Source organism: Fistularia commersonii, chromosome 31 (assembly GCF_037954325.1).
Source record: "Fistularia commersonii isolate RoL2024-O1a breed Wild chromosome 31, RoL_Fcom_v1.0, whole genome shotgun sequence".
NCBI lineage: Eukaryota > Metazoa > Chordata > Actinopteri > Syngnathiformes > Fistulariidae > Fistularia > Fistularia commersonii.
In genome coordinates, this window is record NC_141314.1 from 11,278,671 (window position 1) to 11,289,833 (window position 11,163).

The window sequence follows — 11,163 nt, forward strand, 5'->3', positions numbered from 1 at the left end:
TGAATTTAAAAAAACCAAGGAGGAGCCGGGGTTCTAAGTATACAAAAGCACAAAGTTTGTAGTTCTGTGCTTGTTGTTGTGGCAGACTTTGTTGGCTTGCTCATTGAAGAGGAACTTGTTTCTGACTCTGTTTGGTATCTGACACAAGAAACGAGAACTGCTCTCCAGTCAGCACGTGAGGCGCTCGAACCAACAGGCTCACTTTTCTACGGCATACGTCTCGGTGCTCATCCTGTGCTTGAGCAGAGACAAGACGGCTCACTGAGTAAAACACACATTCACATGTCTGCTAGCAGTGTTTTCTGTGTGTGTTTGGACTGCACGCGCATACCTTAACTTGATAATAAGAATAAACCCCGGATGCGATTTGCGCGGCTTTGTCCGATCTCACTCAAAACTCGCCCTGAAATCGTACTTCAGATAAAGGAGCAAACACTTTCTCCGTTTTACCAGAATGTCATTGTTGAATCTTCATCCGGCACATGAGTGCAATAGCACGTGTCAGCCGTGTTAATACATGTGTTGTGCAAACATACAAAGCACGATTGGGTTGTGAAACACCAGATCAGTTCCCCAGAAAACATTACATTAGATGAGCGCAGGACGAATCCCGAGTGCACGGCGTGGCAGCTGCCATCCAGCTTGTAACTCATAATGAACCTGTCTCTATTCTGCAAGGTGACACCGGACCATGTTGTAACTTGTGATAAAGCGCACATATACCCGTCTGTCACGTCTGTCTCCTATAGCAGCAGAGTTATAGCCCTGAGGTGCCTTCAAGAAACAGGAATTTGCCATTTGACATATGCAAAGCTATGCTTACACTTACTATGAAATTTTCCATGTGAGTATATTGTTGAAATGAACTATTATTAGTGGCACATGAAGCAATAGACAAGTGACAGCTGTTTGAAAGTCTGACGCTGTCTTATCGGGCATATTGGAAACAGAGAAACACTGACGGTCTTGTCAAAAACCACATTTCTGTAAACATTGAAATTCATTGTCGGCTGCTGTGAAACCCAGCGTCGGGAGGGTCAGTTGAATAACAAGCTTGAAAGCAGTTTTAACGGTTTAAAAGATAAGATGATGCATAACCACCAGTTTGTGTTGTGGATTAACTGTCAGGACAAAAAAAATCTTTTCACCACCGAGTCGGCTGAATGTCTGTCATGTAAATATTTATGTAATTGGTATGTAGATGTAAGTTTGTGTGTGTTTGTCTGTGTGTCTGTGTGTGTGTGTGTGTGTGTGTCGGCATACGTGTATGTATGCACGGATGTTTTCTACACTTCCCTTCCCTCCCTGTTATGAGAGATGTGGCCGTGTGTTTGAGTGTCTGTTTACATTGTCACCCCGGCAATTCAGCCAGAGCCTCCACCGACGGCCTCCACGAGAGCGTCGGACAAAAATAGAGCGTGGACTCAGCCCAACCCTCTTGAAGGAAAAACTGGAATGGGAGAAGGGGGAGGGAGGATTGGGCGGAGGTGCTATGAAAAGGGGAGAATGTTTTCACAGAGGAAAAGGGCAATGGAGCAAGTTTACCAGGGTTCCTATAAAAGGAGACAGGGCCCTGAAGTAAACTTGTTTATCGTGGAATAATCCCAAATTACATGTCCTGTATTTACTGTACTTGATCCAGCTGGGAAGTGCTCCTCCACACATGAGACCCAGACTCCACTTCTGTGCATTTACAAGCTCTTGAATTGAACGCCACCTCTTTCGTGCAGCTGTGAGCAACATCAATTCAGAATGATGGTCACTGCCCTAAAATTGTCACACGCTGGTAAATATTATTGCTCAGAGATATTTATGCGCAAACAGGATCGACAGATGATTGTTTTTTTCACCAACAAGATCGTACGTTGATACTGCAAAACAAAACAAGTGCTTCTGATTTATGCAGTAAATAATGTGATCCCCTAGACACAAAACCAAAGCTATTTTTGTTGCTTTTTTGAATTACAAAGTGGAATGACTGATGATTGAAAATCCTTACAACCCTTAGTATACCAACTATGCCATGAATCGTCATCGGCTCCGATCCCTCTGACAGATCGGCATCTGTGGATTATGGAAGACTGGATTATGTCTTGAGTTAATTCACTATACCTGTTTGTATCAGCCGCTCTCAGAAGCTGTATATTCATGGAAAGTACCGGCTTGTTTGCACTATGCGGAGTTTGAATTTAACTTGAATGATGGGAGACGTTTTGCAGTCACCCCGCACCTGCCGTTGTTCTCACGTGCAAGCAAATATACACTCTTGTACAAACAGCTAATGCAGGTCAATGTGCACGCTGCTCAACGTCCACGTGAGCGGGAACCAGCAGAGTACTTTGATTTTGAGCAAAACGTGTAGATTCGATTTAGGGAAGAGAAAACTGACGAGGGAAGTTCTCAGTGCCTCCGGAGTGTAGCACGTCACAAGGCGCTATGTATGTAATGGTTTTAAAAAAACTACCAAGCGCACGTTTGAAAGGAAACGTGCACGACCCTGAGAAGAGAGCGGCTGGGCAGACTGACCTACACTGCCAGCACATAGGAGGTCTATCGATGAAGCAGGTTGACCCCAATCCTGTTTGCAAGCCAAACCAATTTCGGACGAAAAGTGTGGGAACGTCCCCGGTGTGGTGAGCGCCACAGCGTGGCACCTGTCTTTACACAACTAGATGTTAATGCAGGGTTTTCTTTACAGGAGGTGGCCTTCTACTAGCAGGTGTCACATACAGTATGTCCCCACCCCCCTTGCTGAGTGCGACCAGCGGGTTGCAGCTGCCCGCATTCCTCCGGCGCAGCCCCCTTCTACAGCGGACCCTAATCTACAGATCGGTGTCTGGGGCAAGTGGAAATACCGGCCCCCACTGACGCTGGGAGAAGCCGAGAGCAGGCCTGTATGGACTCCCCTTGCTGTTCACTGACAGCATGGCTCAGATTTGGAGCGGCGAAATATGACAAGATTTTTACATCATTCATTATATTACGCTTGTTTTTGGAGTCAGAGACCATGCATTTATATGTGTGTCTACACATGTATATATAAACACACATATGTGTCTATATAGAGTATCCTAGTGTTTGACCTGCTCACATCATCTGGACAGTCCAAGTCTGTCAGCTTCTGTGGGGAGGGACTTTGCCAGCTCATAAAATACACCATTCCATTGATGAATGTTATGCAACTCATTACTCTGCCCGATATATAGGTTTCAGAGGCTGCAGGAAAAACACTTACGTAACGCAAACTAAGCAGTTTCCGCAGCGGTGAGCCAAAACTCAGATGTGCCCTGAATGCATAGAGAAAGAGGCAAAAGGAGCAGTTTTAGGCCGGAACGACACAGATGTCTAAAACGGGAGTGGAAACCCTGTCATTTAAGTTTTTACTCCAGACAAACAAACAAGCCTGAAACTTTGCCCACCTGTCCTTTAATAACCACAATGTCACAGGGAGAGAAAAAAACAAGGCAGAGGACACATAAGACGAACTGGGGTCAAAATCGATCACTTAGTGAAAACAAAGGGAAAGTGACAGTCATGGTTTGATACCCGACGGGCCCTTGTGTCCATGACACACAAGTACAAAACACGTCGTACTTCTAAAATGGACAAATTCATCGGCTGAAAATGTCACCATGAATCCGACACAATGGCTGCAGTCAACAGATTGCAACAGAAATGCAGTTGTATTTAGTTCCTTCCCCTCCTTTGGGCTGCTCCCTTCACTCGGCCAATCATCTGCCTCCATCTAATCCTCCCCTCTCCCACCAGCTCACTTCCTGTCCTCTTTCTCTCCATCCAGAAACCTCCTCTGGTCTTCCTCGAGACCTCCCGCCTAGCAGTTCCAACCTCCGCATCCTTCTACCCGGATCTTCTCCGTCCCTCTTCTGTCCATGTCCAAACCATCTCCGTGTGACTTTATCTCCAGAACATCTAATGGACTCCTTTCTCATCCTCCGTCCTCCTCACTCCCAGAGAGGGACCTCATCTTCATCTCTGCTGCCTCTTGTCTCCTCGATGTTTCCAAAGCAGACACCACGGCTGCTCTCACTTCCATCTTCTCCACCTTTCCTTTCATTCTGGCTGATTCTTTTTTCACCAGCACCTTTCGCCACCTCTCTTTCACTCTCCATTGCTCTGGACTGTTGATTTCCGCTACTTAAATTCACACACACATTCTGTCTTGCTGCAGCAAACATTGATTCCTCTGCAAAGTAGTTTATGTTTGCCGTTCAAAGGTTCGTGTGAATGTATTCTGTCCTGTTGCATGCTCTAGTATTAACACGATCGGTTTAATGATATGGTCTCTCTCCACATACCATTTTAGTCCAGCCTTTTATTGAGATTTACGCCACAAAAGCACACAATTCAGTGACATTTCAAAATGCCTTTATTTGGAATAATTCACATTTTATCGCTCCTTCAACAGAAAAGAGTAGGAACCGACGACCCCAAACCCAGGAGACAACCACTTTTGGATGATAATCACAGTGGACCTCGTACTTTGGGGGGGGTAACGAACTGAAAACAGATCTTTGCTGTGAAAATTCCTACTTTACATGTCTTAATGTAATCATTATATTCCCAAACTTAAAAAATGGCTATATAGAACAATTTTCATATTTACAAAAGATATAAAAGTTAAATCAAAATGGATTTTTTTTCTTTCCAAATCCTCATTCGCTCTTCAGCGAGCAGCCTGACCATCCATCCTTTACCACGCCAAAGCCGAACACACCCTGCGGGGTCCAAACACTTCCTTTTCCTGCTGCTTCCACAAAAAGATTAAAAAAAAATAAAACAAGTGAAAAAAAGCTTTATAGGCAAGGCATCATGGTCACTTATGACCATGGAGGTATTTTCACTGTTAACTCCACAGGAGGTAATACCGCTGCTCAGATGTCCATCTCAAACTGGTTGTCATCTGCAGGGAGAAAAACAAACAAAAAACGGTAAAGATGGAGATAGAAAAATGTGACCACACCTTAACAAACCACAGGGGTCGGAGAGAACGGGCCCCGGGCCTTATCAGCGGAGAGCAAGAAAACAACATGGCTTCAGATGTTCTTCTGCCCACAACCTGCAAGAACAAGGTCAGGCTTGAGCCCCCGGCTCTTCGCTCGGACAAAAGCTGAAAGCTGACCGTTGACGGCCAAAATATTAGCATATCGTTTCCACAATGATAGCCCCACCTGTTAGCAGTACGACAGCAGAGGAGCCTGCGGAGTGACGGGCTCCCGGCCTCGCCGTCGGACGTGCCAACCGTTCGGGAAAGATTAAAATGACACGGTGAGGATGATTAAAGAGCACCTGCCCAGATTTCACCACGACGGCCGCCATGCAAGAACGCAGGCGACAGCAGCACCCAGCGAGAACACCGCCGCCCGCTGACGTGTTTGCGGAAAGATAAACTTTCTGGAACGACCGTTCCGACGGACCGCGGGCCTCTTTCACAGACACTTGATTTGGTTTTATTATCAACATAAAGACATGGAATTAGAAATACACCCTCATGTTTACCTGCAATGTCCTTTTCTTCCTCTTCTGCCTCCTCTTTCAGATCCTGCAGCTTCCCGACGGGGTGCGTAGCAGGAACCGTCACCCCGGGGATCTGGGGCAAACAGCACGGCGGGGTCCGGGCCAGGGGAGAGTTCCGACAGTCGAGGAGGAACTTCCTGTCATAGATGATGCGGGTACCTGTTTTGAAGAAAAAGAGTAATACTGTCTTTAACCCGGCATTTGAAAATCTTTTTTTTTTTTCTCATTTGGATGCTTTGCATTATGAGATTCTGTGAGATTAAAAAAAAAAAAAAAAGATTGTAGCCCAAGCATTACACCCTCCAAGTGTACGCTGGAGATGTTTGTCCTCTGCTGGAATGGAGGGAGAGAAAGAGGATTTATTGTGTGTGTGTGTGTGTGTGTACTCTGAGGGGAGGGATGGCGGTTGAGCAGCGACGAGTTCTAGGAAATCAGAGAACAAAACATTCCCTCTTTGCACTTTAGTGATTTCAGATTGAAGCCACATGTTTTAAACCGGTGTGCAGGATTAAATTTTGCCATTAATTCCAAAACTGAGGCGTGTGCATTGCCTTCTGCTGTCATTTGACTACATAGATGGGTCTGTTAATAAGTTGTTGTTTTTTTTTTTTTTTCGGCATTCCTCGCAGGTGGTTAACATTGCCACACTGGCTCTGCAGCTGAGCTCACGGAGTGGACCTGACCTGTCACTCTGGCCATTTGATCTGCAGCCAGTTCCACACAAACACCGTCATAAAAAATGTGTTGTAAGACGTTTGACCGGGACGTGACTGCGAGGGAGTGGCTGGGCGCTCTGCTCCAAGTTAGAGTTTGAGCCGTTCCGTACAGTATCCGCTAACACTCCCCTCCTGGATGAAAACATGTTATGTAATAGCTGCTGTTGAGCGGTTCATGGTGGACAGAGGGAAGCGAAGCAGAGGGGAAACTGGGGCAGGAGAAGGGGCTGGAATACCAGCTGTGTCCGGTCATGCATTTTCTGGTTGCACAAGATAGCACGACGCGTCGTGGTTTAAACGGGACCGTCAGGTAACACTTGGCACATGGAGCGGAAGGTCTGGCATGGATGGAAACATGCAAATCAACATGGCCTGTGCTCATTCTGGAGTTCAATGCAACACTTTTGTCAATGTTTTGCACAGCAGACGTCTCCTCTGCACCCCCCTCCTTCCAACAAAATGTTCTCTTTGTACAGTACATTTTCCTGAAATCCAGGGCCGAGAGCAGCGGGGTTGGAATGATGGCCTCTCACCGCACCGCCCCTGCCAAGGCCAATCACTTGGCTCTTCTGGCAGCTGGATTTAAAAAACATACCTCTTCCTGGCACAAGATGAGAAACTGTTTTTTCTGCCTCGACACGACAAAGCAAACAGTTAAGGAGTTTCTTGTCCAATTTTATATCTATATATAGATATATAGATATAAAATGAACATATGCCAGCAGTTTACTTTAACTTATGGAGTAACCTATGGACAAGTTTGCCATCCTATTTTGTGAGTTACCCCTTTTGGCAGGAGATAACGTTGGAAAGGCAGTGCAGCCAGGCGCTGCATCACATGAGCAGCCTCGGCTCGGAACCCCGAGATTGTTGAAATCTCGCGAGATTTCAGACAGAAACACCGTTATTATGGAAATTCACGGCAAACAAGTACGTGTTTATGCACGTCGTGTGGGGGGATAAGACAACCGAAAACTCCCATCTTTTTGGGGGGACTCACCTCCGGGTGTCGTGGAGAAGAGGGTCCCCCCGGGGGTCTGGCTGTAGCAATCCGGGAGCTGCGACCAGTCCTTGAGGGTGAGCACCCTGGTCGGGATGGGGCAGCTCTTCACTTGGTTGGTGCCTGTCGACATGCTAGCTTCTCTGGCGTTAGCCTCTACGGACGGAACCCGCGAACCGACAGAAAATGTAACCTTTCGAAGACGGAAAAAAAACAACAATTATAGCCGTCGAAGCGACGTGGTTCGTGTTGTACGGCCGGAGCTGGACGGGTGTCGCCGCTCCGGATAAGCCCATGTGCTGTATTTGTAGGAACTCGTGATGTTTTTGTGCGCGAGCCCCGAGACACGTGGTGCGAAGGGGACGCGGGTGCGCTCGTTTGTGCCGCGGGGACGTCCCGCGGGGGCGGGGTGCCCGCACAAGTCCACGCGGTGCGCCGATTCATTTATTTTACTTTTTCCACGAAAACGACACGTTCCGATTCATATCTTTGTCATATTAGGGAGCAAAAAGGAATAATTTATTCATGCCATTAAAAAGGGATCGTCATCTTGGCAACTGGAAGATTCACCATGACCTGGATGACTGAGGACCTCCACAGACAACATCTTCTTCTTCTTCTTCTTCTTCTTCTTCTTCTTCTTCTTCTTCTTCTTCTTCTTCTTCTTCTCCTTTGGGCTTTACCCTTCACCAGTCTCCATCCAGAGTCCACCTTCTCCATCAAGTTCTCTGGATCCTCCTCTCTCACACCAAGTACCTTCATATCCTCTCTCACAATGTCCATCGATCTTCTCTCCAAATATACCTCTATGTTCACTATCCCTCCTCGGCACATTACCACACCATCTCAGCCTGGCTTCTCTGACCTTCTCTCCAAAACATCTACCATGCGCCGTCCTTCTGATGGACTCATTCCTGATCCTCTCCATCCCGGTCACTCCCAAAGAGAACCTTAGCATCTTCATCTCTACCACCTCCAGCTCTGCCTCCTGTCTTTTGGTCATTGTCAGTGTTTGGAGATCATCTCACCGCCTTCTCCTCCACCTTTCCTTTCCTTCTGTCTGAGAGTCTTCTATCACCCCTGACACTTTTCTCTACGCATTCCAACCTGCTTGAATGTGTTTCTCTTGAACCTCTCTTCCACACTCTCCTGCGCTCTGGACTGTTGACCCAAACTGTCCAGAGCAACGGAGAGTATGGAAGGGATCATAGTAATTATCTTATTAGAAGAAAACGCCATCCAAGATGAAATCTCCAGTTTATCCTTATCTTGCAGCGCAGGGTCCAGCAGCGATGTACCCAAATAGTGTCGAGTCCAACTAGAAGTTTCAGAGGCGCGTCAGCCTCCCTGCGCCAAAGACGCGCATCGCCATTGTGCGCCTCTCACTGACTCGCTCGACAACAGCGCCCCCTGCAGGGGGAGAGTTTGCACGGCAGTCTGCGCATCCTGCAGACGCCCTCCGCGCAGACGGAGCTGCCTCTGCTTTCAGAGCATTTGGATAAATGTTCGACAGGTGCAACATCTGCAGCGATGCGGACTCTGTGGTGGTGAGGAGGGAGCTGAGCCAGAAGGCGAAGCTCTCAATCCACCGGTGGATCTACGTTCCCACTCTCACCGGTGGTCACCAGCAGTGGCAAGTGACCGAAAGAACGAGAAGAATCCAAGCGGTCGAAATGGCGTCTCCCTTAGAGATAGGGTGAGGAGTTCGGTCATCCGGAGCTCGGGGTAGGTTTGGCTCGGGCATTTGGTCAGGAGGCCTCCTGGACAGGAGACCACCTGCACCTGGGTGGAGACCACGGGAAGACCCGGGACACGCTGGAGAGACTATGTCTCCAGGCTGGTCTGGGACCACCTTGGATTCCCTCCAGAAGAGCTGGACCATGTGGCCGGGGGAGAGGGAGGTCTGGGCCTCTCTGCTCCGGCTGCTGCCCCCGTGACCCGGCTCCAGATAAGCGGGGGAAGATGGATGGATGGATGGATGGATTTTTGTTGGTCCCTTTCAAACATCATTTCAAGCGTTCGATCATGTTCTCACCCTACATCATTACACTGCAACCATAAGTATTTGTTTTTGTCAGTCAAAGACAACTTTATTGTCGATACTTCATACAGACAGACAATTGAAATAGTGTTACTCTGAGACCCACGGTGCAAAAGTACAAAAAATTAAAAATGATTTGTCAAAGAACAACGATAAGTTACGCTGAGGTTGATGTGGTCGCGTTTGATTTTTAAAGTGACGGGAGAGCTAAGGTTGCAAATTAAGTGATAGCCGTGTGAAAGTGCAGTTGCATCAACAGCTTTCACTGCATTTTTTCATTGAAGTGAATAAGTAAGCGAGTCCTTGGCAGAGTAAAGAGTAATAAGAATATTCAGAATCAAAGAGATGATCTACAAATTCAGACTTTGAGAATCTGTCACAAAACAAAAGTGATCGTCCCTGACGACATCCGTGCTTTTTCACTGTGTGTGAAAAATCTCAACAAGAAGTGTTGAGATTTTTTCATGGCAACTTGCCTTGAATTTCTTCCCTGGAAGATCTTCAGTCCAGATGGACTGCGGGGAGTTTTCCATGTATAATTGCTTGGTTGTTGCGACATCTTGTTGCCATCAGTAGGAGTTGTTTTGCAGATACAGGCGTCGTTAAGCAGAACGAACATACTTGAGTTACAATTTGAAGAAGTGCAGCTAAAATTCACATTTTGTGAAACAAAGGGGAGAGGTTTTTTTCCGTTTTGACGCAGTTGACTCGAACCATCTCAACCTCTCTTCTCTGGCCAGAATGCAGACACAGATGCCTTGGTTGGAGAAACCCTTGTCCTTCAGCGGCGGCTCTCCTGTGTAAGGTCATCCCTTTGTGCAGAGGTTGTTTTGTCTGCGGGCGTCATCACAATCCTCAGTGCAGGTGACAGCGAACCCCGCTGTCTCCATGGTACGCCCGCTATGTTCTGTCCTTGGAGCGTGCTGGTCTTTGCCTCAGCGTATTGTCGGGCTTGAAATGTACCTGTTTTTGTTGTTTGTTCAAATCCACTCTTGGCTTTTCCCGAAATCTCAGCAATGTGTGGTATGACAATGTCTTTAGGTTTGTGCCCGTCCTCCTCCCGTTCGTTGTTCTTCCATCTGCTGGTTTCTGTTTTAGCAAAAGCCCAACAATGGTTTCAGACATCAGTATTTTCTGCCTTCAGCAGGTGATGGGATGTTTTTGTTGACGAATTCCGATTTAACCCAAGTTTGTTTTCAAGGCGGTGATGAGAGTCGAAAAGTATTTGTCAGTGTGTTGGTTTCCTGCAGCCTTTTCTGCAATTTTGCAGAACTATAGGTCTTGGAATCTATTTATTGCTGTATTTCTTGTGCCTGTTCTTGCAAAGTATAAACAACCTCACAAACCTTGATGAATTACTGTGTCGTTGTATATACTGTTTTGTTGATAATGATCAATAGAAAAAAACATAAATAAATCCAATCACACAGATGTTTTTCCTCTGTCTATTGGTTTGTATCGGAGACAGACATGTTTTTGTCTTGAGAGGTGTGTTCTAGCGTTTCACCAGGCGGGAGCGACATCGGACAAGCAGGAGTCACAGGGAGGACAAAGAACCAGCAGCTTAGAAAAGATACTTGAAACAAGTTGGTTTTCTTCAAATCCAACGCTTATATGGTCTTTTTATGGACAAAGAGAGAATAAGCTAAATCTAATGAATTGCATTTTGGAAAGAGAGTGATTAAAATTCTGGAATGATTTTCCTGATTTGGTATTTTTAGACTCATTTTTCTCCCAGTGTTTTCGGTCTCTTGAACCGGTCAATGACTCGCGCGACCGCTTGAGATCAGGTTCTCCCACCTTGTGCTCCTGAAAACCAGTATATGTACGTCTGATATATATGTATAACTTTAAAGCTCAAATTCATCGAT

General features: G+C 46.6%; 1 protein-coding gene across 1 annotated transcript; it reads right to left on the reverse strand.

Moving 5' to 3' along the window:
* Positions 1-4,369: 4,369 nt before the first annotated feature.
* Positions 4,370-7,559, reverse strand: eif4ebp3l (eukaryotic translation initiation factor 4E binding protein 3, like). The gene is made up of 3 exons (XM_086178661.1): positions 7,252-7,559; positions 5,518-5,694; positions 4,370-4,921 (listed from the first exon to the last, which is right to left on the reverse strand). Exons 1-3 carry the CDS (start codon positions 7,382-7,384, stop codon positions 4,893-4,895), a joined length of 339 nt encoding a protein of 112 aa, XP_086034787.1. The 5' UTR covers positions 7,385-7,559; the 3' UTR covers positions 4,370-4,892.
* Between the last annotated feature and the right edge of the window lie 3,604 nt (positions 7,560-11,163).

Coding starts and splice junctions, on each gene's coding strand:
- eif4ebp3l (XM_086178661.1), bottom strand. CDS start 7,384: ATGTCGACAGGCACCAACCAAGTGAAGAGCTGCCCCATCCCGACCAGG. Junction 5,695..7,251: donor CTTCTCCACGACACCCGGAG/GTGAGTCCCCCC, acceptor TCTTCAAAACAG/GTACCCGCATCATCTATGAC. Junction 4,922..5,517: donor GGAAGAAAAGGACATTGCAG/GTAAACATGAGG, acceptor TTCTCCCTGCAG/ATGACAACCAGTTTGAGATG.